Source organism: Electrophorus electricus, assembly GCF_013358815.1.
Source record: "Electrophorus electricus isolate fEleEle1 chromosome 5 unlocalized genomic scaffold, fEleEle1.pri SUPER_5_unloc_5, whole genome shotgun sequence".
Classification (NCBI taxonomy): domain Eukaryota; kingdom Metazoa; phylum Chordata; class Actinopteri; order Gymnotiformes; family Gymnotidae; genus Electrophorus; species Electrophorus electricus.
This window is the reverse complement of record NW_023336129.1, coordinates 47,282-68,945: the sequence shown is the minus strand read 5'-3', so window position 1 is coordinate 68,945 and position 21,664 is coordinate 47,282. Positions and strand designations below refer to the sequence as shown.

General features: G+C 40.8%; 1 protein-coding gene and 1 non-coding gene across 5 annotated transcripts; both read right to left on the bottom strand.

Annotated features, from left to right (window-relative positions):
* Positions 1-15,332: 15,332 nt before the first annotated feature.
* Positions 15,333-15,451, bottom strand: LOC113569200. Its single transcript, XR_004775692.1, has one exon. It is a non-coding gene; the product is annotated as a 5S ribosomal RNA (ribosomal RNA).
* Positions 15,452-17,869: 2,418 nt separating this feature from the next.
* On the bottom strand, positions 17,870-20,147 carry LOC118240896 (zinc finger BED domain-containing protein 4-like). Of its 4 annotated transcripts, none has more exons than XM_035523445.1 (5): positions 19,996-20,147; positions 19,830-19,846; positions 19,140-19,217; positions 18,770-18,814; positions 17,870-18,030 (listed from the first exon to the last, which is right to left on the bottom strand). In XM_035523445.1, the coding sequence occupies exons 1-5, from the start codon at positions 20,131-20,133 to the stop codon at positions 18,012-18,014; spliced, it is 297 nt and encodes a 98-aa protein (XP_035379338.1). In that variant the 5' UTR covers positions 20,134-20,147; the 3' UTR covers positions 17,870-18,011. The 4 variants fall into 4 exon arrangements, with proteins under 4 accessions (XP_035379338.1, XP_035379335.1, XP_035379336.1 ...); XM_035523442.1 differs by lacking the exon at positions 17,870-18,030 and adding an exon at positions 18,357-18,688 and having other exon boundaries at positions 19,830-19,854; XM_035523443.1 differs by lacking the exon at positions 17,870-18,030 and adding an exon at positions 18,357-18,688.
* Positions 20,148-21,664: the final 1,517 nt, after the last annotated feature.

The following is a 21,664-nucleotide window of genomic DNA, read 5'->3' as shown; positions in this document are numbered from 1 at the left end:
AAAACCAGGTAAAATATATTTGTGCCAAAATAAGACCAATAATAAGACATCACTCTCCGACATCTACATATCCATTAGTGCTAGGGTCTCACTGGGAGGAAGAGGAGGCTGGCCTCGGACACGCTGGGAAGCCTACCCAGACACATCCTGCTGGATGTTAAAGTCAAAAGCAGGGTGCCCGTGAGTCAGACGCTCTGGGAGCTTACTCAGCGCGGGAGGGAGAGGTTTCAGGGCCAACATGAGTGTGTTGGACTGGCCAACGCTCAGGCGCAGAACATCCTGTTCCTGCTTTTTGTTCCTTGCATTGTACCCGTAATGAAAAATGCAGCCCAGCCTATTAGTGCTCAGCCTTTATAGTCCACAGTGCTAATAAGGTCAATATAAAACCCGGTAAACTCAGCACTGGGTCAGTGTCTGCTGATTCAACTCAAAAAGTTGAATACGGGTCTGGGCCATGAGGCCGGGGATGCTGAGGACTACGTCCTGTAGTCCCTCATGACAACAACCCACCTGTTCACCCTGATGATGGTCTGACCAGCCAGGTGAAGTCGACAAAGCGCCAGGCACACGGCCTGGACAAGGTGGCTGACGCTGGGCCACTGAGCAGTCCAATTCTGTCCAAAAGGTAACGAGAGGAAGAGACATCGTGCGCACGCACGTCTGTGGAGACAAAATACGACAGGCTACTTACTTGAATCCCTAGTCGATACCCAAACTGTAGAAAGAAGAACACACACATCAGTGCCACATATAGAATAGTACCGACACGGTTGCGATTTGCTTAGTGAACACTTACAATGAACGCGGTACACCGCTGCACGTCTGCAATACATACAATACAGACAATACGGTCGATCTCGAGTTGTGAAGCACCACTTCGGTGGAGAGTACTTTGATGAAGAGTTAAAATGTTTTTATTTTATACTCTGTAATGCTGAAGCAAAAAATCTCAAAAATGGAGATCTTGTTTAATTTATAAACAAGGGGGCTGGGTTGGGCTCATAGATTAATTTATGGGCCAACACAAGCCGGATGTCACAGAATGCTCGCCTGTCACGAGTCAAGTGGTTTGGCCCGCCGCGTGCATTGGGGGGATCTTGTATGTTTGTTTTGTAGCCACGCTTCCATGGTTGGCACACACCTGCACAGGGTTTACTGTCTGTCTACTTAAACCCCTGTCAGTGTGTGCACCGTTGTTGGTCACTGTCTCTAGCTTAGTCTCTTGAGTCTCTTATGTAAAAAAAAAACCCACAGCAAGTAACGTCTGTGTTTGTTTTCACCGTTTCCGTATTATGTGTAGATCATTAGTGTTAAATGTTTAATAATGTTCACTGTTATAGTTGTATGAGATTGCCACTTGTGTTTTCTGTGTTTAATGTTAATAAATGTTTCACAAAGTCAAGGGAGTCTGTGTGTCCTGGCCCATGCCTTACAGCGCTCAGGCCAGCAGCAACATTACAGAATGACCAACCACCACAGGACGCTTACTCCCTCGGCAAATGACAGACTTCCTAGCAGGAGGTGCGTGAGTTAATGTCTAAATGTAACATTCATAACCGTGTTTGTCTAGCTTGTATTAATGTTAAAAATTGTTAGTGTTAAGTGTCTCTATGTTCACTGTTTGTGTTATATGGGAGTGCCACTATAGTCTTTATATTTTATGTAAATAAATGTTTGTCTACGTCGAGAGAGTCTGTGCGTCCTGCTCCACACCCTTCAGCACTCGGGCCAACGCGTTACACTGAGAGGACACAGAATCTCTATACTCCCTTATGTTTTATGTTATTAATATGTCTAATTCAATGTTAAAAACCTCTTTTCCCTATAAACACTCTTTTTATTACCTCAGTATATACATAGGTTGCGTATATACACAATATGAACACAGTATATATACGTATATACACAAACACAAGGTATATATACACAATTACAAATGAGAAAAACATGTGAGAACAATGAAGTAAGGCAGAGAATACCAGACAAGGGGCGACAGAACTGGCATCAAATAATGTTCTAATCATTCTTTAGGGAATCTGTCAGTCACATATGTACAGTATCTTCCAATGAAAATTCACAAAAATCAGCCTTTGTGTACTGTTATTCACGTCACACATATCTCACTCATATGTATTTCGGTTGTGGGCCTCACTGAGCTTGACAACATAGGTTTTTCTGCAGTTGTCAAACTTTTCAAGCTGGTTGTAGACATTGCACCTAATCTGTGAACTTTTCAACAGTATGAAACAAACTGGTCTTTTTTCTGTTGTGTTTAGCTTCACTTTTTGTTGCTCAATTGGCTAAAACTCAACAAAGGGAAGTATGATTGTGACCCAGTCTGAAAGACTGTCAGAGATAAATAAGGGCTGATATATCAGTACAAAATTGGGCTTATGTAATGCTTAGACATCCACGGTCAAATTGTTTTCTCAGTCATTAATTGCTGTTCTCAATGTCTTGTCAACTTGATGTTGTATTATGTGTTTGTTTTCTGCTACAGAAGAAGCTGACAGATTTGGCCAGTGCAGTGCAGAGAGAAACTCAAAAGGATCCACCTGTCACTACAGAGGACTTTCATATTGTGGTTGGTAGTGTTTTTAACTATGAGATATGGTTTTGGTTACACTGAAGCATAGTAATATTAAAGCTTGTTAAAGTATATAATATTTCCCATTTCCCATTCTGGCCTTATACTAGTAGCTACTTAAAAATATTAACACACAAGTAGATTATATTTCTCCTATAATTAGATGATGAGTCTTACACATAAAAAGCATGTAAAATGTGTCTTTTATGTATATGGTGTAACATGCATATTTTATATGTAAGATCATTTCAAAAACACTAAGATAGTAGCCACGTGTTCTTGTACTGAGTCAGTGAGTTAACTGAACTCCTCAAAAATCTAAACTTCAATGAATGTTTCATACCATGGCACTGCAGATTAGGAGGACCTCTGTTGGCCAGAAGAGGGATTGCTGACACATTGACTATATGATTAAAGACATTATGAGTAAAGAAATTAATTTTAGTTTGCACCTGTGGTATCTGAGTTACCGGCATTTTTGAAAAAAGGTCAGAAGTGTCTATCACTGAAAAACCAGGTAAAATATATTTGTGCCAAAATAAGACCAATAATAAGACATCACTCTCCGACAGCTACATATCCATTAGTGCTAGGGTCTCACTGGGAGGAAGAGGAGGCTGGCCTCGGACACGCTGAGAAGCCTACCCAGACACATCCTGCTGGATGTTAAAGTCAAAAGCAGGGTGCCCGTGAGTCAGACGCTCCGGGAGCTTACTCAGCGCGGGAGGGAGAGGTTTCAGGGCCAACATGGGTGTGTTGGACTGGCCAACACTCAGGCGCAGAACATCCTGTTCCTGCTTTTTGTTCCTTGCATTGTACCCGTAATGAAAAATGCAGCCCAGCCTATTAGTGCTCAGCCTTTATAGTCCACAGTGCTAATAAGGTCAATATAAAACCCGGTAAACTCAGCACTGGGTCAGTGTCTGCTGATTCAACTCAAAAAGTTGAATACGGGTCTGGGCCATGAGGCCGGGGATGCTGAGGACTACGTCCTGTAGTCCCTCATGACAACAACCCACCTGTTCACCCTGATGATGGTCTGACCAGCCAGGTGAAGTCGACAAAGCGCCAGGCACACGGCCTGGACAAGGTGGCTGACGCTGGGCCACTGAGCAGTCCAATTCTGTCCAAAAGGTAACGAGAGGAAGAGACATCGTGCGCACGCACGTCTGTGGAGACAAAATACGACAGGCTACTTACTTGAATCCCTAGTCGATACCCAAACTGTAGAAAGAAGAACACACACATCAGTGCCACATATAGAATAGTACCGACACGGTTGCGATTTGCTTAGTGAACACTTACAATGAACGCGGTACACCGCTGCACGTCTGCAATACATACAATACAGACAATACGGTCGATCTCGAGTTGTGAAGCACCACTTCGGTGGAGAGTACTTTGATGAAGAGTTAAAATGTTTTTATTTTATACTCTGTAATGCTGAAGCAAAAAATCTCAAAAATGGAGATCTTGTTTAATTTATAAACAAGGGGGCTGGGTTGGGCTCATAGATTAATTTATGGGCCAACACAAGCCGGATGTCACAGAATGCTCGCCTGTCACGAGTCAAGTGGTTTGGCCCGCCGCGTGCAGTGGGGGGATCTTGTATGTTTGTTTTGTAGCCACGCTTCCATGGTTGGCACACACCTGCACAGGGTTTACTGTCTGTCTACTTAAACCCCTGTCAGTGTGTGCACCGTTGTTGGTCATTGTCTCTAGCTTAGTCTCTTGAGTCTCTTATGTAAAAAAAAAAACCATAGCAAGTAACGTCTGTGTTTGTTTTCACTGTTTCCGTATTATGTGTAGATCATTAGTGTTAAATGTTTAATAATGTTCACTGTTATAGTTGTATGCGATTGCCACTTGTGTTTTCTGTGTTTAATGTTAATAAATGTTTCACAAAGTCAAGGGAGTCTGTGTGTCCTGGCCCATGCCTTACAGCGCTCAGGCCAGCAGCAACATTACAGAATGACCAACCACCACAGGACGCTTACTCCCTCGGCAAATGACGGACTTCCTAGCAGGAGGTGCGTGAGTTAATGTCTAAATGTAACATTCGTAACCATTTTTGTCTAGCTTGTGTTAATGTTAAAAATCGTTAGTGCTAAGTGTCTCTATGTTCACTGTTTGTGTTACACGGGAGTGCCACTATAGTCTTTATGTTTTATGTAAATAAATGTTTGTCCACGTCGAGAGAGTCTGCGCATCCTGCTCTACGCCCTTCAGCACTCGGGCCAATGCGTTACAGAATGACCAACCACCACAGCTAAAGATGGACTTCCTAGCGGGAGATGCGTAGGCACCCTGCCCTGCTGCCTGGATCCCAAGAGATTGGGCAGAGGACCGTGACTGGTGTCTATGTCCACCCCGGAAGTGAAGGGAAACACCCCCAAGAATTTCTTGGGGGGGGCTAGGGGGAGCCTTGAGCCTGGGCCGAGGAAGACCGAAATGCACCACAACAACCAGAAAGAGGGTGGTTGGGTGGACCAGCGTGCAGAGCTGAAGCCCGTGTCCCTTCCCTTCAGCGGACTCACCAGCGAGACTGGAGGGGTCTGCCCAAAGCCCCGGAGGCAAACCGCCGCTGGGATGCTCCTAGAGTGGCAGGCGAGTGGAGGACCGTTGGGGGAGGTAGCACGTCTGGAACCGGGGTGGACGTGCACCCCCGCATGTCCATTGAGGCCACGGACACATACAAGGTGCCTGCGCAGACAGCGGGCACCATGTCACAGCACCTTATATGTTTGTGTGTGGGCGCTATTGTTTGTTTGTGTTTACAACTTTTGTACATCTACAGGCATAACGTTGTTGGGGGCGTACCGGACTGCCCTGACAGAGACAGAGAAGCTGCCTTTCTCCCAGGCGGCTGCTTGTGTGTACATGTACACTTTGTCCTGAGAGTCGTGTTCACTGGAAGAATGCGTCGGGAGCTGTGCCCCTTGGGAGGAGGTTCTGTAACAGAACGCTCGCCTCTCGCGAGTCATGTGGTTTGGCCCGCCACGTGCAGTGACAGGATCTTTGTTTGTATCCACACCTGCACACACCTGCACCTTGTTTGTCTTTGCGTATTTAAACCTGCATCAGTGTGTGCAGTGTTGTTGGTCATCGTTGATGTAGCATGTTGTTCGTGAGTTAATGTCTAAATGTAACATTCGTAACTGTGTTTGTCTAGCTTGTGTTAATGTTAAAAATTGTTAGTGTTCAGTGTCTCTATGTTCACTGTTTGTGTTATATGGAATGCCACTATAGTCTTTAAATAAATGTTTGTCCACGTCGAGAGAGTCTGTGGATCCTGCTCCACACCCTTCGGCACTCGCGTTACACTGAGAGGACACAGAATCTCTATACTCCCTTATGTTTTATGTTATTAATATGCCTAATTCAATGTTAAACCTCTTTTCCCTGTAAACACTCTTTTTATTACCTCAGTATATACATAGGTTGCGTATATACACAATATGAACACAGTATATATACGTATATACACAAACACAAGGTATATATACACAAGTACAAACACAAGGTATATATACACAATTACAAATGAGAAAAACATGTGAGAACAATGAAGTAAGGCAGAGAATACCAGACAAGGGGCGACAGAACTGGCATCAAATAATGTTCTAATCATTCTTTAGGGAATCTGTCAGTCACATATGTTATGTACAGTATCTTCCAATGAAAATTCACAAAAATCAGCCTTTGTGTACTGTTATTCACGTCACACATATCTCTATATGCATTTCGGTTGTGGGCCTCACTGAGCTTGACAACATAGGTTTTTCTGCAGTTGTCAAACGTTTTAAGCTGGTTGTAGACATTGCACCTGATCTGTGAACTTTTCAACAGTATGAAACAAACTGGTCTTTTTTCTGTTTTGTTTAGCTTCACTTTTTGTGGCTCAATTGGCTAAAACTCAACAAAAGGAAGTATGATTGTGACCCAGTCTGAAAGATGGTCAGAGATAAATAAGGGCTGATATACAAGTGGAGACAAAATACGACATGCGCACGCATAAATCTTTGACAGGCTACTTACTTGAATCCCTAGTCGATACCCAAACTGTAGAAAGAAGAACACACACATCAGTGCCACATATAGAATAGTACCGACACGGTCGCGATTTGCTTAGTGAACACGTACAATGAACGCGGTACACCGCTGCACGTCAGCAATATAGACAATACCGCAATACGGTCGATCTCGAGTTGTGAAGCACCACTTCGGACGCGCATGCAAGCTAACTGGGTGCATTTAATCATCCATTTTAATGTCATCTAGCCAAATAGTCAGACACTCTGAATTTTACATAGAAATGACCGAAACGAGCGACCGATTTAGCGAGCTAGCTCGGTCGGTCGGTTGTGCCCGCTAATTTCGCCCATTAAATCTCACTTTTACATTCTTGACGTACGTAGACACGGGGAATAAAAGCCAGGTAAAGAACCAGACCGTAAAACCTACCGAAAACGGATCGAAGGGCTAAACTTCAGACAACAGGAGAAACCGGCTGTGCTGATCTCCACTGTAATCCGGAGACAGTCAGCTGGTGTTCGGCACCTTTTCCAGTCACGCTAGTTTACTAGCTAGTTGGCTAACGTACGACAGCTTTCTTTCAGAGTAATCTAACAAAGCGGATGTGTTCAGATTCCACTCATACTGAATAAAATGTACTAAAGGTCATAAAGACGGTGAACTACCATGGCGTTGTTCAAGCATAACCCACTAATGTTAGTATTCAAGAAAACTACTGAAAACACATCTGCTAATGTTGATTTCTAGCTAACGCTAGTTTAGCTGCACTGTAGCTACAGTACAGTACAGCATTGACCTGTTCCAGCCTCTCCATCTGTATTTCTCTCCAGTGTCTTGGCTGTTTTGTTTTGTTTTTTGATTATTTTTGCCCCGGTTTTCTCTCTGAACTGTGAACTCACTTCTTCTTTGTGTATTGTGTGGAGGAGTGTCAGGTGCTGTGCTGATCTCCACTGTCATCCGACTCCAAACACACCTGTACCGGCGTCTCCTCATTAGAGGCGCAGACCTGAATGAACTCCAACGTCCACGAACGCTCCACCTTTACTGTTGATGGTTTATATGAAATTCACAAAGAGCTGTTTGTCCAGAAAATATTAATGTGTCTGCTGAATATAAACATGCACAATATAAAAAACATTTATATGTATTATTCATTGTATTGTTAAGTTTAAAAGCTTGATGATAATCTGGAATGCCATAAATTCCAGTATAACAAATGTAAAGGGGAGGCATCCGGTTTTAATTGGGTCAAAATGCCGAAGAAATTGAGGAAGCTGATGGAGGGCAAGAAATCAAAAAGAAAACATTTGAAATTAATAAAGTGGCTGCAAAATAAGAAAGTACTACAAAGAAAGATGAAATGCGATCTTTGTCACCACAAAATGAAACTACACAACAGCGACTGCTGGGACTGCTATGAATGGTAGGCTAACGAGTTTACTTAGATGTTTTACTGTAACTTTATCTTAAATTAAACTTTCTAGCTAACGTAGACTTTATCAAATAACGTTGTCCCTTAAAGAATGCAGAGATTAATTACAAGCATTTTTCATTGTGATTTTTTGCACATTCTAACATCAAATAGTAATTTAACAGTGTTAAATAGGCAGAACATATGTAACGTTGGGTCTAGACTGTTAGACTCTCTGTACAGATCGCTATCCTGGTACATATTATTGTTTTCATACAGGAGGTGTCAACGTGCTGTGCTCAGGGGAAGGCAGACGAGGAGATCAATCAGACACAACTCTGTGTTTAGTGTTCTGAAGTGTCTCTTCAAAGGGATGACATCTGTGTACAGGTGGGAGCAGCTAACACACACAGGCTTATGTGTCTTACTTTATACAAGTGTGAACTGAGTGGCCATTTGAACTGTAATCAAACAGATTTTTGTTCAGCACATCTAGACACTTTCTGTAGTGTAAAAAATATTTTAATGTTGCAATCTCAAACATCCATGTGTAACAAGCAGGTTAATTGGTTTTATTCAAATCAAGTCAATTGTTTGATTAAAAGAAGCAAAATAACCAGAACAGTTCACATGAACAAATTAACTTAATTAAAGAATAAACTTCACAATTTTACTGAGTACATTCAATATCTAAGTAAGGAAGTGTTAAATACAGTTATTAAATTATTTAATAAATTTAGCACTATTATGTCCCTTCAGATTTTCTCAAGTTTCTTGTCAAAAATGTCTAAGAAAGTGAGAGAGGCTTGTGTGGTGGCGATGGAAGAACTCAGAAGAAGGAAAGGAGGATGCAGACAGTTCACTGTCATAGATGAGAGTAACTTCAGGCATAGAAGAAATGCAGGTGCATCTTTTATGTGGGTATAGAATTTTGTATAGTCTTAATAATGTATAATGGACATACAAGTCTTCATGCTTCATACCTTTAATTCTTTCATCTTGTTAATAGTTCTTAATTAATGTAATAAAGCTTTACGTTTTATGTTACACAGTATGGAAGAGGGCGGATGGCTGGGGCGTTGTGGAGGAGGCAGTGGATCTCTGGGATGCTGGGTGAAAATGCTGTCCATACTAAACAAAGAGAGCCAGTTCTTCACCTAGTTCAGAGAAGGTCCAGAAGGGAACTAGTGTCACTTATCATTCAGCATGTAAGGAGGGGATCCACAATCCTCAGTGGTGAGTGACGTGTCTACCAGCAGGCTCTGTCTCAGCTTGGCTACAGACATTACACAGTTAACCACAGTATATCATACATGGATGCTCCTACAGGGGCTCACACCCAGCATATAGAGAGGGCCTGGAGAACATACAAGGAAACTGTTTGGAAGTTTAGAAGCAACTGCACAGGGGAGCTGTTAAAGGATCACTGGATAGTAATAGAATGGTATGAATGGCTAGCAAAAAAACACCATAATGGCCCTCTAGGACGAAGCCTTTATACAACATCCACCACTCTCCTAGCTCACCGCAAGCAGTAGAACACACACCACTTTGAGCCGCTCTCCTCCAGTCATATATCCTTCTTTGTTTATTTGTCGTGAATGCCGCCATAGCTTCAACGACTGGTGCCATTGATCCAGTTTGGGTTAAAGATGATGGGTGTATCACATGAGCTTCATAAACCAGATGTTTCGACTCAAACAAACTGTACCTTGTTTAGTCCATTAATAAAACAGGATGTGGTCTTAGACTGGCAAACTCTTGACTGCATGGGCCTTAAAGTCTTGCCATGGTCCTCGTCTGAGAATGGAGGTCCATACAGAGCTCCATAATAGCTGATGCTTTGTGGATCATTCCTGCCAGACTGCTGACTAGTGGAGTAGATGACAGATCTTACACTGGAGCTCTGCATTTGAGACAGAGGCAGTCAGGGCAGTTTGCAATGTATCATTACAGTGTACGGCTGAATAGAGGGCTTAGATCAGTGTACGGCTGAATAGAGGGCTTAGATCAGTGTACGGCTGAATAGAGGGCTTAGATCAGTGTACGGCTGAATAGAGGGCTTAAATCAGTGTACTGTGTGACACTCGTCTGTCCTCTGCAACAGCTGACCCTGATGCTCGGATTGGCTGGAATGGCCAAGTACTCACTCAGTCAGCCAGGTGGGGTGGAAGGGCAGTGCAGGGCAAGGCAGGACAGGGCAGGGGGCAGAGGCCACAAGGTACAGGTGGAGAACGGGAGGTGCAGGTGGTGGAGGGCAATGTTACCAAAGGCCAGCATGCAAGAGTGAGAGTGAGAGAATGTGACATTGAGAGAGACAGAGAGAGAGAGAGAGAGAGACAGAGAGAGAGTGTGAGTGTGTGTGTGTGTGTGTGAGAGAGTGAGAGAGAGAGAAAAAAAAAAACCCACACACACACACACACCTGATAGTTAGGCAGATAGACATGACAGAAGAGTGAAAGGTTCATTCAGTCAATATGAATGATCTGCATTAAATACTTAATTAAATATATGTATTAACAATTTACTATTTGCCATACAGTACACAGCTCTGCCCTGAGATCTGAAGTAAATTTATTTTTATTTAATATAGAATGTAACGTGAAAAATAAATTCTGGTTTTAAAAAATTTCTCTTTTCTACCACTGTCAGTGTTACAACACTACCACCTGTTAGTAGATCGACTCTGGTTTTGTAGATTAATTCCTTTTTCACTTTATCAGATGCCTAAATGACAGAAAAAATACATATACCCTCTGACAGCAGGTGAGTGTAAACAAGCAGTGTAAACACAAACAACTCCACCAACAAACAATATGTACAAGACAAGCCTTATAGGTGCAAAGAAACACAGAGGACCAAGGAGTGGAACTGATCGAGATGAAAATACATTTTTCAGGAATTGCTAAATTGCAGCTGTACCTAGAACAGTTTTATTGTTTTATGATGGTTTGGACAGTTTTGGGGAGTTTTGTTGTTTTTTGTTTTGTATTCTTGTTGATAGAAACATCTGACTAGGGTTACACAAGGCAGTATGAACAGCAGGGCTCTTACACATGTTTCTTGAACTTCCTGGGAGTCCCATAAAGATGCAAGAATTCCCTGAACACGGATGTGATGATTTAAATGAAAGAGGAAACATTTTGATCAGTTTTTTAAATCTAAATTAAGTTAGCGTAAGTTCCAATGGGATGACAGGCCTGTTGAAAGTCTTCCTTAGAACAAGGAAACGCCTCAGTGCACTTGGAAAACCTGTCTACAATCACTAACAAGTACTTCAACTGACCACAAGGTGGAATGTGCATAAAGTCTATCTGTAGACACTGAAAGGAATATTCTTGAGCCAGTAAGGCATCATATTTGGCTTGTGTTGGTTGCTTCTGGCACAGGTTAAACAGCTATCTAGGAGGAGTTTTACAGTTATACGTTTTGCAGGAATACAAAACTGTTTTTGAATGTTAACCGTCACTCCCCCTTTGTGCAATATGTGAAATCCCATGAAAATGGCACACAAGAAATGGCAAAATAGATTTAGGAAGGGTGATACGCCCCTCTGGGTCACATGCCCCTCCGGGTCACGGATTAGACCATTTTAATCAGGACTACAGCCCTAATCAGCCCAGTGAGAGCAGTCCTGTTGTGTACTCTGAGTTTGTAAGAAACGCAGATTGATATTATTCGGCACAAAGCAATGAGAAAACATGGCGACAGCTTCACACATCGAGGATATAGTGTACGGGCATGAGGGGGCATTAACAGCTGCCCAATGTGGAATCTCATCTGCTAAAGCATTGCCAGTGGCCGTGTCAGACTCAGAGGTTGTGTCATGACCCTTGACCATTACGATAGCCAGCCAAGCTGGTAGTGTACATGCAGACAAAATTGCAGACACTAGTCCTGGATTAGAAATTGGCTTACCTTCCAAGATACAAAACCCCCGAAGCGACAAATCTTATTGAAGTCATGAGCAACCCCAAATGCATAACGAGAATCAGTGTAGATGGTGACAACCTGATCCCGGAGTAGATGGCAGACCCTGGTCAACAGCATCAGCTCAGATTCTTGAGCAGACCTGTAAGGGAGAAAGTAAGCCTCCCAAATGAGGTTAGGCAGAGAGCAGACAGAATAACCGATTGAAACGGTCAGACGGTTTAAAACATGGGCCATCTAGAAAAATGTGATAGCTGCCCATTTTTGATATCAGTCATGTTAGGAGGCATAACCCTACACAGTTTCTTACCCAGCATCATGAATGGAGCAGAAATATTCATGGGGGGATGGAGCCATGCTCCAAAGTTTCACGCTGCAATAGAGAGTTGAGGTTAGTATAGAGGGCAGGTGTGGCATGCCGTCCGCTCCTCCTCCAGAATATGTCGGTACAGACATAAACAATGCCTTACACAATGCCTTCATGTTTTTGCTTTCTTTTTTTCATTGCTTTAACATGCTCTTCCTCTCTGCAATATGCAGGATGATCCGTTGCTTAAAATGATATGAAGTTTAGTTTATGGGATCATTATACAGCGTATCGCTGTATTGGACACTTCTAGCTAGAGCAAGCTAAGCTGTGGTTAGTTCCTACAACTAACGTGAGCTAGCTACCTGTCCATCCATACGTTCAGTGAACAAATACGCGACAACTCAAGAGATCCAGCTGTGCACAACCGCACTGTTTCACAATACCAAGCCAGCTTGTGTACCCCGACAATTCTGTCTACTCGCTGTGATGCTGCGTTTTGTTCTGGCACTGTTAACATCACGAGGCAAGCGGCAGTACTGGGTCTGTGAACCTTTACTGTAAAAACATGGAAAAATGAAATTGCGTGCGTGTGTGTGCATGTGAGAGAGAGAGAGAGAGACTGGCAGACTCTCCTCCCCTCAAGGTCCGTTAGTAAAAAAAAAATTTCATCTGGAAATCTAAGTTGCTATATTGTGCTGTGTAATGTTAAGCGCAGCACAACAATGTCCTGTAGGTCACATAAATAACGCAAGTAGCCTAATGTCATAATAACAAATATGAACAGGAATGATCAACCACTACAAACAGCATGTTAATATACTAAAAATAACGAGTTGATCACAAATCGAGTAAACATTTAGAAAGTGAAACTTAACCAGAAAACCCATATTCTATCATTTAACCAATGAAAGATAGAAAATCACAACAACAAAAAACAACACAATAACATGTCGAAAAGATCTGCGCTAACATTAACAAGCATCGCTGTCACCATAGCAACCACAGCAGCTGGGGTTTTTACACAGGATACAAGATTTCATGACATTGCGATTAGCAAAGTAACATTTTCAAAAGAAACATAAAATAAACAATAATATCTCTGTACCTTTGATGACATATAAACATGTAAAAATTGCTTGTTAGTATGTGTGTGTGTGTGTGTGTGTGTGTGTGTGTGTGTGTGTACTACCCATGTAATAATAAATTGTGAGTGCCAGCGAGAAGTCCCCAAAAAAAACACATGCACAATAAACGATGCTAAAGGACTCTTCAGCTGCAGTTTATTTCTGTACATATGATACACGCTGTTCTACAAGTTACACATGCTTTGGAATCATAACTCACTGTATTGAAGTCTCTGTACAAATCAACACATTAAAGTTGGAAAACTTTAGAAACTGGGAAAGGCTTTTCATGCTGTTTTCTGTGTGGTGGAGTGATACAGGTGCAGATACACACAGTATGAGTGTAATGTCTTGTGATAGTTACCCTCCACCACAGTGTGTTCATGGAATGTGGGTTTGAAATGCACATATGCTGTGTGTATATATATTTATATATGTATGTAAATTAAAACACAGGATTAACACAGAAAAGTTTGTATATTTTAACAAAGTAGGTAAAACAAAAGTATATTAAGAAAAATTGAACTTACCTGTGATTTTTTTTGTGGAGAGTCTTCCATGTTGTCTTTGAAGGGGAGCTTTATGGGGAATTGTCCTGCTTAAAGACAGGAAGTGACATCACCCAATTTCCTGTTTTTCCTTGTATTAGTTTCCAAAGGAAATTTCAAGAGTGGAGTTTTGATGTTGACTTATTTTAGGGAATTTATGATTGCTGATTTTCTTTTATTGAACTTGTAACTTGTAAATGCTAAATTCTATTTTTTAAAACATTTTTGTTTGTTTTTGTAGTGATTGCCAGATGAATCCTTGAAGCTTTCCATCCAATTGGTTCAAAAAAAGGTTCATATCTGGAGGCTTCATGTGCACACAAACCCCCCTGCTGGCTAAACCTTTATTGTCATTTCAACTATTTGTGATGGATCTCTTGGCTGTTTTGCACCAGTGACAGCATGGGAATAGTCACTGCCAACAATAGAAATAAAAACACCTTAATATGATTTTGTGTGGTTCATTCATTCATCTAATCTGTTTTTGATGTGTAGGTAATGGTTTTGGACGTCTACTAGTGTCAAAAAACAGGTTGATTTCAGTCAATGTTTAAATAAACCAAATAGGACATGAGATGTTTATGTTGAGATGTTTTTAAGACTGTTGCAGTGTTTTTCAAAGATGGGAAAATGGTTATGCTTATGAATACTGTGGTGACTTTATTCACTTTTATTAAGAAATAATATTTTTTCCACTGTGCTTTTCCACAGGATACAAGATTTCATTACATTGCGATTAGCAAACTAACATTTTCAAAAGAAACATAAAATAAAAAATAATATCTCTGTACCTGTGATGATATATAAACATGTAAAAAATCAATTGCTTGTTAATGTGTGTGTATGAGTGAGAGACAGACTTGGCTCCCCTGGTAGAAGGAACAGAATGAATATAGTTAGCAAACGAAAGAAAGGCTGCAGTAACTAAAATTAGTCTATCCCTTCCCAAAACAACACCCATTAAAATGTACATAGCACATATAATGTCGAAAGGGATTCAAGAGTAAAACCATGTTCTAATCCCAAAATGATTGGACGGAGTTGAACTCGACGCAACCAACCTCCAGTTCCGTTAATAAAAGCTTTGAGTGGCGTGCGGTCCAAAGCACCTATATAATTGCTCCGAAAGTGTTCGCACACACAAACGGCATAATACATGAAGGTAAGAGAAAGATGTAAAAGTAAAGAAACATGGAGTTGTTTTAGTGAAATTGATAAGACAAACATACATACGTTTATGAGAACCCGGTGCACTTACTAAGTTCCAAAATGCTACAGTTCTAAACCTAAAAGCAAGAAAGAAAGCATAAAATAAAACCCTAAAGAAATGAAGCCACGTTGTACGTGAAAAGAGGCAAAAATGAAAAGAAACATAGCTAAGAAGAAAAGCTTACAGCACCTGGTATTCCCAGGCGGTCTCCCATCCAAGTACTAACCAGGCCCGACCCTGCTTAGCTTCCGAGATCGGACGAGATCGGGCGTGTTCAGAGTGGTATGGCCGTAAGCGATAAAAGCGGCGAAAAATGCGCCTTTATGCAATACATCGACAGCGTGGCTACAGACACAATCACCCGATTAAGCTCTTGTCGAAGCGATAAAACAATGCCTTACACAATGCCTTCATGTTTTTGCTTTCTTTTTTTCATTGCTTTAACATGCTTTTCCTCTCTGCAATATGCTGGATGATCCGTTGCTTAAAATGATATGAAGTTTAGTTTATGGGATCATTATACAGCGTATCGCTGTATTGGACACTTCTAGCTAGAGCAAGCTAAGCTGTGCTTAGTTCCTACAACTAACGTGAGCTAGCTACCTGTCCATCCATACGTTCAGTGAACAAATACGCGACAACTCAAGAGATCCAGCTGTGCACAACCGCACTGTTTCACAATACCAAGCCAGCTTGTGTACCCCGACAATTCTGTCTACTCGCTGTGATGCTGCGTTTTGTTCTGGCACTGTTAACATCACGAGGCAAGCGGCAGTACTGGGTCTGTGAACCTTTACTGTAAAAACATGGAAAAATGAAATTGCGTGCGTGTGTGTGCATGTGAGAGAGAGAGACTGGCAGACTCTCCTCCCCTCAAGGTCCGTTAGTAAAAAAAAAAATTTCATCTGGAAATCTAAGTTGCTATATTGTGCTGTGTAATGTTAAGCGCAGCACAACAATGTCCTGTAGGTCACATAAATAACGTAAGTAGCCTAATGTCATAATAACAAATATGAACAGGAATGATCAACCACTACAAACAGCATGTTAAAATACTAAAAATAACGAGTTGATTACAAATCGAGTAAACATTTAGAAAGTGAAACTTAACCAGAAAACCCATATTCTATCATTTAACCAATGAAAGATAGAAAATCACAACAACAAAAAACAACAACATAACATGTAGAAAAGATCTGCGCTAACATTAACAAGCATCGCTGTCACCATAGCAACCACAGCAGCTGGGGTTTTTACACAGGATACAAGATTTCATGACATTGCGATTAGCAAAGTAACATTTTCAAAAGAAACATAAAATAAACAATAATATCTCTGTACCTTTGATGACATATAAACATGTAAAAATTGCTTGTTAGTATGTGTGTGCGTGTGTGTGTGTGTACTACCCATGTAATAATAAATTGTGAGTACCAGTGAGAAGTCGCCCAAAAAAAAACACATGCACAATAAATCATGCTAAAGGACTCTTCAGCTGCAGTTTATTTCTGTACGTATGATACACGCTGTTCTACAAGTTACACATGCTTTGGAATCATAACTCACTGTGTTAAAGTCTCTGTACAAATCAACACATTAAAGTTGGAAAACTTTGGAAACTGGGAAAGGTTTTTCATGCTGTTTTCTGTGTGGTGGAGTGATACAGGTGCAGATGCACACAGTATGAGTGTAATGTCTTGTGATAGTTACCCTCCACCACCGTGTGTTCATGGACTGTGGGTTTGAAATGCACATATGCTGTGTGTATATATATTTATATATGTATGTAAATTAAAACACAGGATTAACACAGAAAAGTTTGTATATTTTAACAAAGTAGGTAAAACAAAAGTATATTAAGAAAAAATGAACTTACCTGTGACTTTTTTGTGGCGAGTCTTCCATGTTGTCTTTGAAGGGGAGCTTTATGGGGAATTGTCCTGCTTAAAGACAGGAAGTGACATCACCCAATTTCCTGTTTTTCCTTGTATTTGTTTCCAAAGGAAATTTCAAGAGTGGAGTTTTGATGTTGACTTATTTTGGAGAATTTATGATTGCTGATTTTCTTTTATTGAACTTGTAACTTGTAAATGCTAAATTCTATTTTTTAAAACATTTTTGTTTGTTTTTGTAGTGATTGCCAGATGAATCCTTGAAGCTTTCCATCCAATTGGTTCAAAAAAAGGTTCATATCTGGAGGCTTCATGTGCACACAAACCCCCCTGCTGGCTAAACCTTTATTGTCATTCCAACTATTTGTGATGGATCTCTTGGCTGTTTTGCACCAGTGACAGCATGGGAATAGTCACTGCCAACAATAGAAATAAAAACACCTTAATATGATTTTGTGTGGTTCATTCATTCATCTAATCTGTTTTTGATGTGTAGGTAATGGTTTTGGAGGTCTACTAGTGTCAAAAAACAGGTTGATTTCAGTCATTGTTTAAATAAACCAAATAGGACATGAGATGTTTATGTTGAGATGTTTTTAAGACTGTTGCAGTGTTTTTCAAAGATGGGAAAATGGTTATGCTTATGAATACTGTGGTGACTTTATTCACTTTTATTAAGAAATAATATTTTTTCCACTGTGCTTGGACTCAGTTGGTTTCTCTGTTTGAAAATAACTTCCCTGGCTTTGAAGAAAACACTTTCACGTGGTACTGAGGAGGCAGAGGTGCACAAATATCCCACAGCAAGCCTGTAGAGATTTGGATATATGCACCTCTGCCTCTCCCAGTACTGGAGGGGACCCTGTGTTCTGCTTTTCTTCAGTTCTGCCAGGTCTGCACTTCAACTGTGGCATCAGCAGTGACATTGTGTGTTCTTCTGGCCTCCATGAATGTGGCATCAAAATCACACCACAGTTTGTTTCCTGAGAAGCAAAACCAGATAATATGAATGAGGTCATAACTCTGAAATTGACTTTAATCCAATGCAAAAATATTAACCAGGTCTTTCAGCTACAGCATCTTGTGATGTTGAAGCTGCAGCTGGTATTGAATGTGACTGTCTAGACCCTATTACATTGGTACATTCAAAGGTGAGTTGTTTTATTCCTTTATCTGCCTTTTTTGGGCTAAAGGATCCAAGTGATTTGTATCTTGGGTCTAGTAGCATTGCCAGTGATATAATGCTCATGCTGTGTGGAGCTTTTCCCTAATGAGCCTGATGAGGTCTCTCCCAGTTCACTAGCTACTGGGACCGTTGCCTTTGCTGCCTCTTCCTGGAGCATCTTTTCCACCATTTTCAATAATAGCACCACTTTGGAGCCAGATACCTTTTTCTCCTCTGACAGCACCACAGTGGCCGTGTGAAAAGGAGACAGTATAGACAGGAGCTCACAAACATTATTGTACTCATCAGAGGTCAGCGCAGGAATACCAGTTTGTAAGCCTGCCAGTGCTTACAGGCTCCCTGAGTTCTACTAATCGCTCCAGCATTTGAAAGCTGCTGTACCACCTTGTTTCAACCTCCTGAATCAGTTTCTTTTTTGGTTTTCCCATATGCTCTTGAACAAGGTCCAGCTTCTCCTTTAACAATAAAAACCTAAACGTTACATATGTAGCAATATAAAACAATGTGTAAACAAATGTGAAAATAATGTTACTAACTTTGACAGTTGTGCTGCTTCTAAAATAGCCCACCAGCTTCCTTGCCTTTGTAGGAATGGCAGACAGCACTGGGGTTAGTTCAAGAGCTTTTTTAACAACTATTTTCAGGGTGTAAGCAATGCAGAAGGCATGATGCAGCTTCAGCTGTTTACCACAGGCAATCATATCAGATGCGCCATCAGTAACTAGACATGTTACTTTGGATTTTATTTCCCATTCTTCCATAAGAGAGGATTTCACACAGGCCAAATTTTCAGCTGTGTGCGCCTGTGGGAATTTCACTACACCGAGTAATGTGGACTTCAGTCATGTGTTGTCATCTATAAAATGGCAGGTCACAGCCAAGTAGTTTGTCTGCTGTCACACTCACTGCAGGAACTTTCTGGACCTCAACTTTGGTCTTCTCTTTCTCTTGTTGATATTTGGTCTCAACCATGGCCTTTGCGGTCTAAAGGGAAGGAAGAAAATATTATTTTTTTAATACTACTCTCATAATTTATCCATGTCACCACACATACTTTCCTAGTTGGGAAAATATAGATTGGATCAAATTTTGCTACTAAATCCCTGAAGCCTTTATCCTCAACTGTGCTAAATGGCTGTGTGTCTCTAACAATCATGAAGACCAAAGCCTCATCCAGCTCTTCCTTTCTGGTCACTGCTTTGTAAAGATTAGATTACACTTTGTCATTTTTACACTTTGTAATCCAATCCAAACTGCAAATAACATGTAAGGTGCAGAGAATAATGCAGTATATAAATATATATATACACAGTATATACACATTATATTATATATATATATATATATATATATATATATATATATATATATATATATATATATATATATATATATATGCATATTAATGTTAACAGTGAATAAAATTAAATTAGGTTATGGTTTAATTACAGTATTTGCATGTCAGAAGTCATTACATGAACATGTGCACATGTTTTGTTTTTATTTTTTGATGTGTGTGATGAATGTAGCATCGTGGTCAATGTCATTATTATCATGGTTGATTAACAAATATGAAAATTGGAAACCCATACCCACCTTGGCTGGATCCAACTCTATCCCCCTCATTATACATGACAAGTACAATAACACAGATGAGATGTTGTTGTTGTATCCCAGTGGCTTGGAATGGAAAAAAAAAATGCCTTGTGAATATTATAGTAGTAACACATTTCATTATTTACAGGCATATTATGTGCAATACCTTATTTGTAGAGATCTGCTCAAAGTGTTTCCATACAAGGGAAACCCTTTTCCTTTTAGCAGGCTCCATGAAAACAAGCTCATCAATGTCACAGGCAAATTGACAGAACACAAACATGCAAATTTTGCGTGGATCCATTGCGCTTTATGTGTGTTCATAAATTGCGCCAACATTTGAAATGCTTCCTGAACCAGTGAGGTTTCAGGTGTCATTCGTACTTAAAGAAGCAAGCCTCGATACATGTTTCATAAAAGACTTCCTGGATCTCTCAACATGTGCTCTGAAGCCTCAGCACAGTAGGGGCCATCACTAGTATCTCACTTGGAGTGAGAAGTAGGAGTGAAGGGTGAGAGTGAGGAGTGAGAGTGAGGAGTAGGAGTGAGGGGTAAGTGTGAGGGATGAGAATGAGGGATGAGAGTGAGTAGGAATGAGGGGTGAGAGTGAGGATTGAGGGTGAGGGGTGAGAGTGAGAGGTGAGAGTGAAGAGTAGGAGTAATGAGTATGAGTGAGGTGTGAGAGTGAGTAGGAGTGAGGGGTGATAGTGAGTAGGAGTGAGGGGTGAGAGTGAGGAGTAGGAGTGAGCAGTGATAGTGAGGGGTGAGAGAGAGTAGGTTTGAGGGGTGAGAGAGTAAGTAGGAGTGAGGGGTGAGAATGAGGAGTGAGAAGAATGAGGGGTGAGAATGAGGAGAGATATTGTAGAGAGATATTGTTGTAAATGTAGAATAGAAATATATTCAGAGTTCAAAGTGAATGAACCAGTAGAGAGAATGAGCTACACAAAGGGGGGGGGGGGGGTGTACACAACAATAACAACAACAACCACCACCACCCTGATCACCACCTGTGCTCCGTCATAACTATGATCACTGCTGAAGCTCCAGTCTGTCATATTAACACACAGCATAATTACTGCACCATCACTGACTACATTTACATATTAACACACAGCATAATTACTGCACCATCACTGACTACATTTACATATTAACACACAGCATAATTACTGCACCATCACTGACTACATTTACATATTAACACACAGCATAATTACTGCACCATCACTGACTACATTTACTTATTAACACACAGCATAATTACTGCACCATCACTGACTACATTTACATATTAACACACAGCATAACTACTACACCATCACTGACTGCTACAGGGCCAGGCGTTAACACACACGTAGCGACAATGACCAACAAAGGGACACACGTGGACAGGGTTTAAATAGACACATTGACACTTAACAATAAACCCTGTGTATGTAATCCCGAAGTGGCGTGGTTACAAAACATTTATTCCCAGTACGTGTGGATCCCCCTGCACACAGCGGGCCTCACCACGTGACTTATGGGTGAGTAGCAGTCTGTGACAATAATGCTCACAGAAATCAAGTATACACATGAAAAACTAAACAATTTCACCGTTTCTCCTTCAAACAACAAGAAGAAAGGAAATAAATATATACAGTACTTATACGTACATACACATATAACATCATATGCACATTCCTTTCCCCACAGGGCTACATGTAGATAATGTTTATTAGTCTGTTTTATGGTGGTGTCTAATTAGTTGTGTGTTCATGATTAGGCAGGTCTGGCTATAAGGTTTTTGTTAACTAGAATTAATGAAGTTTCATTACTGAATCTATTTCAGCACC

Bases quoted from the DNA above. Each gene is read 5' to 3' on its own strand.
- LOC118240896 (XM_035523442.1), bottom strand. From the start codon at position 20,078: ATGAGCTTGTTTTCATGGAGCCTGCTAAAAGGAAAAGGGTTTCCCTTG. The intron at 19,218-19,829 runs GTGGGTATGGGT...CCTTCCCTTTAG, and splicing joins TAGAGTTGGATCCAGCCAAG to ACCGCAAAGGCCATGGTTGA. The intron at 18,815-19,139 runs GTGAGTGTGACA...ATTCCTACAAAG, and splicing joins AGGTCCAGAAAGTTCCTGCA to GCAAGGAAGCTGGTGGGCTA.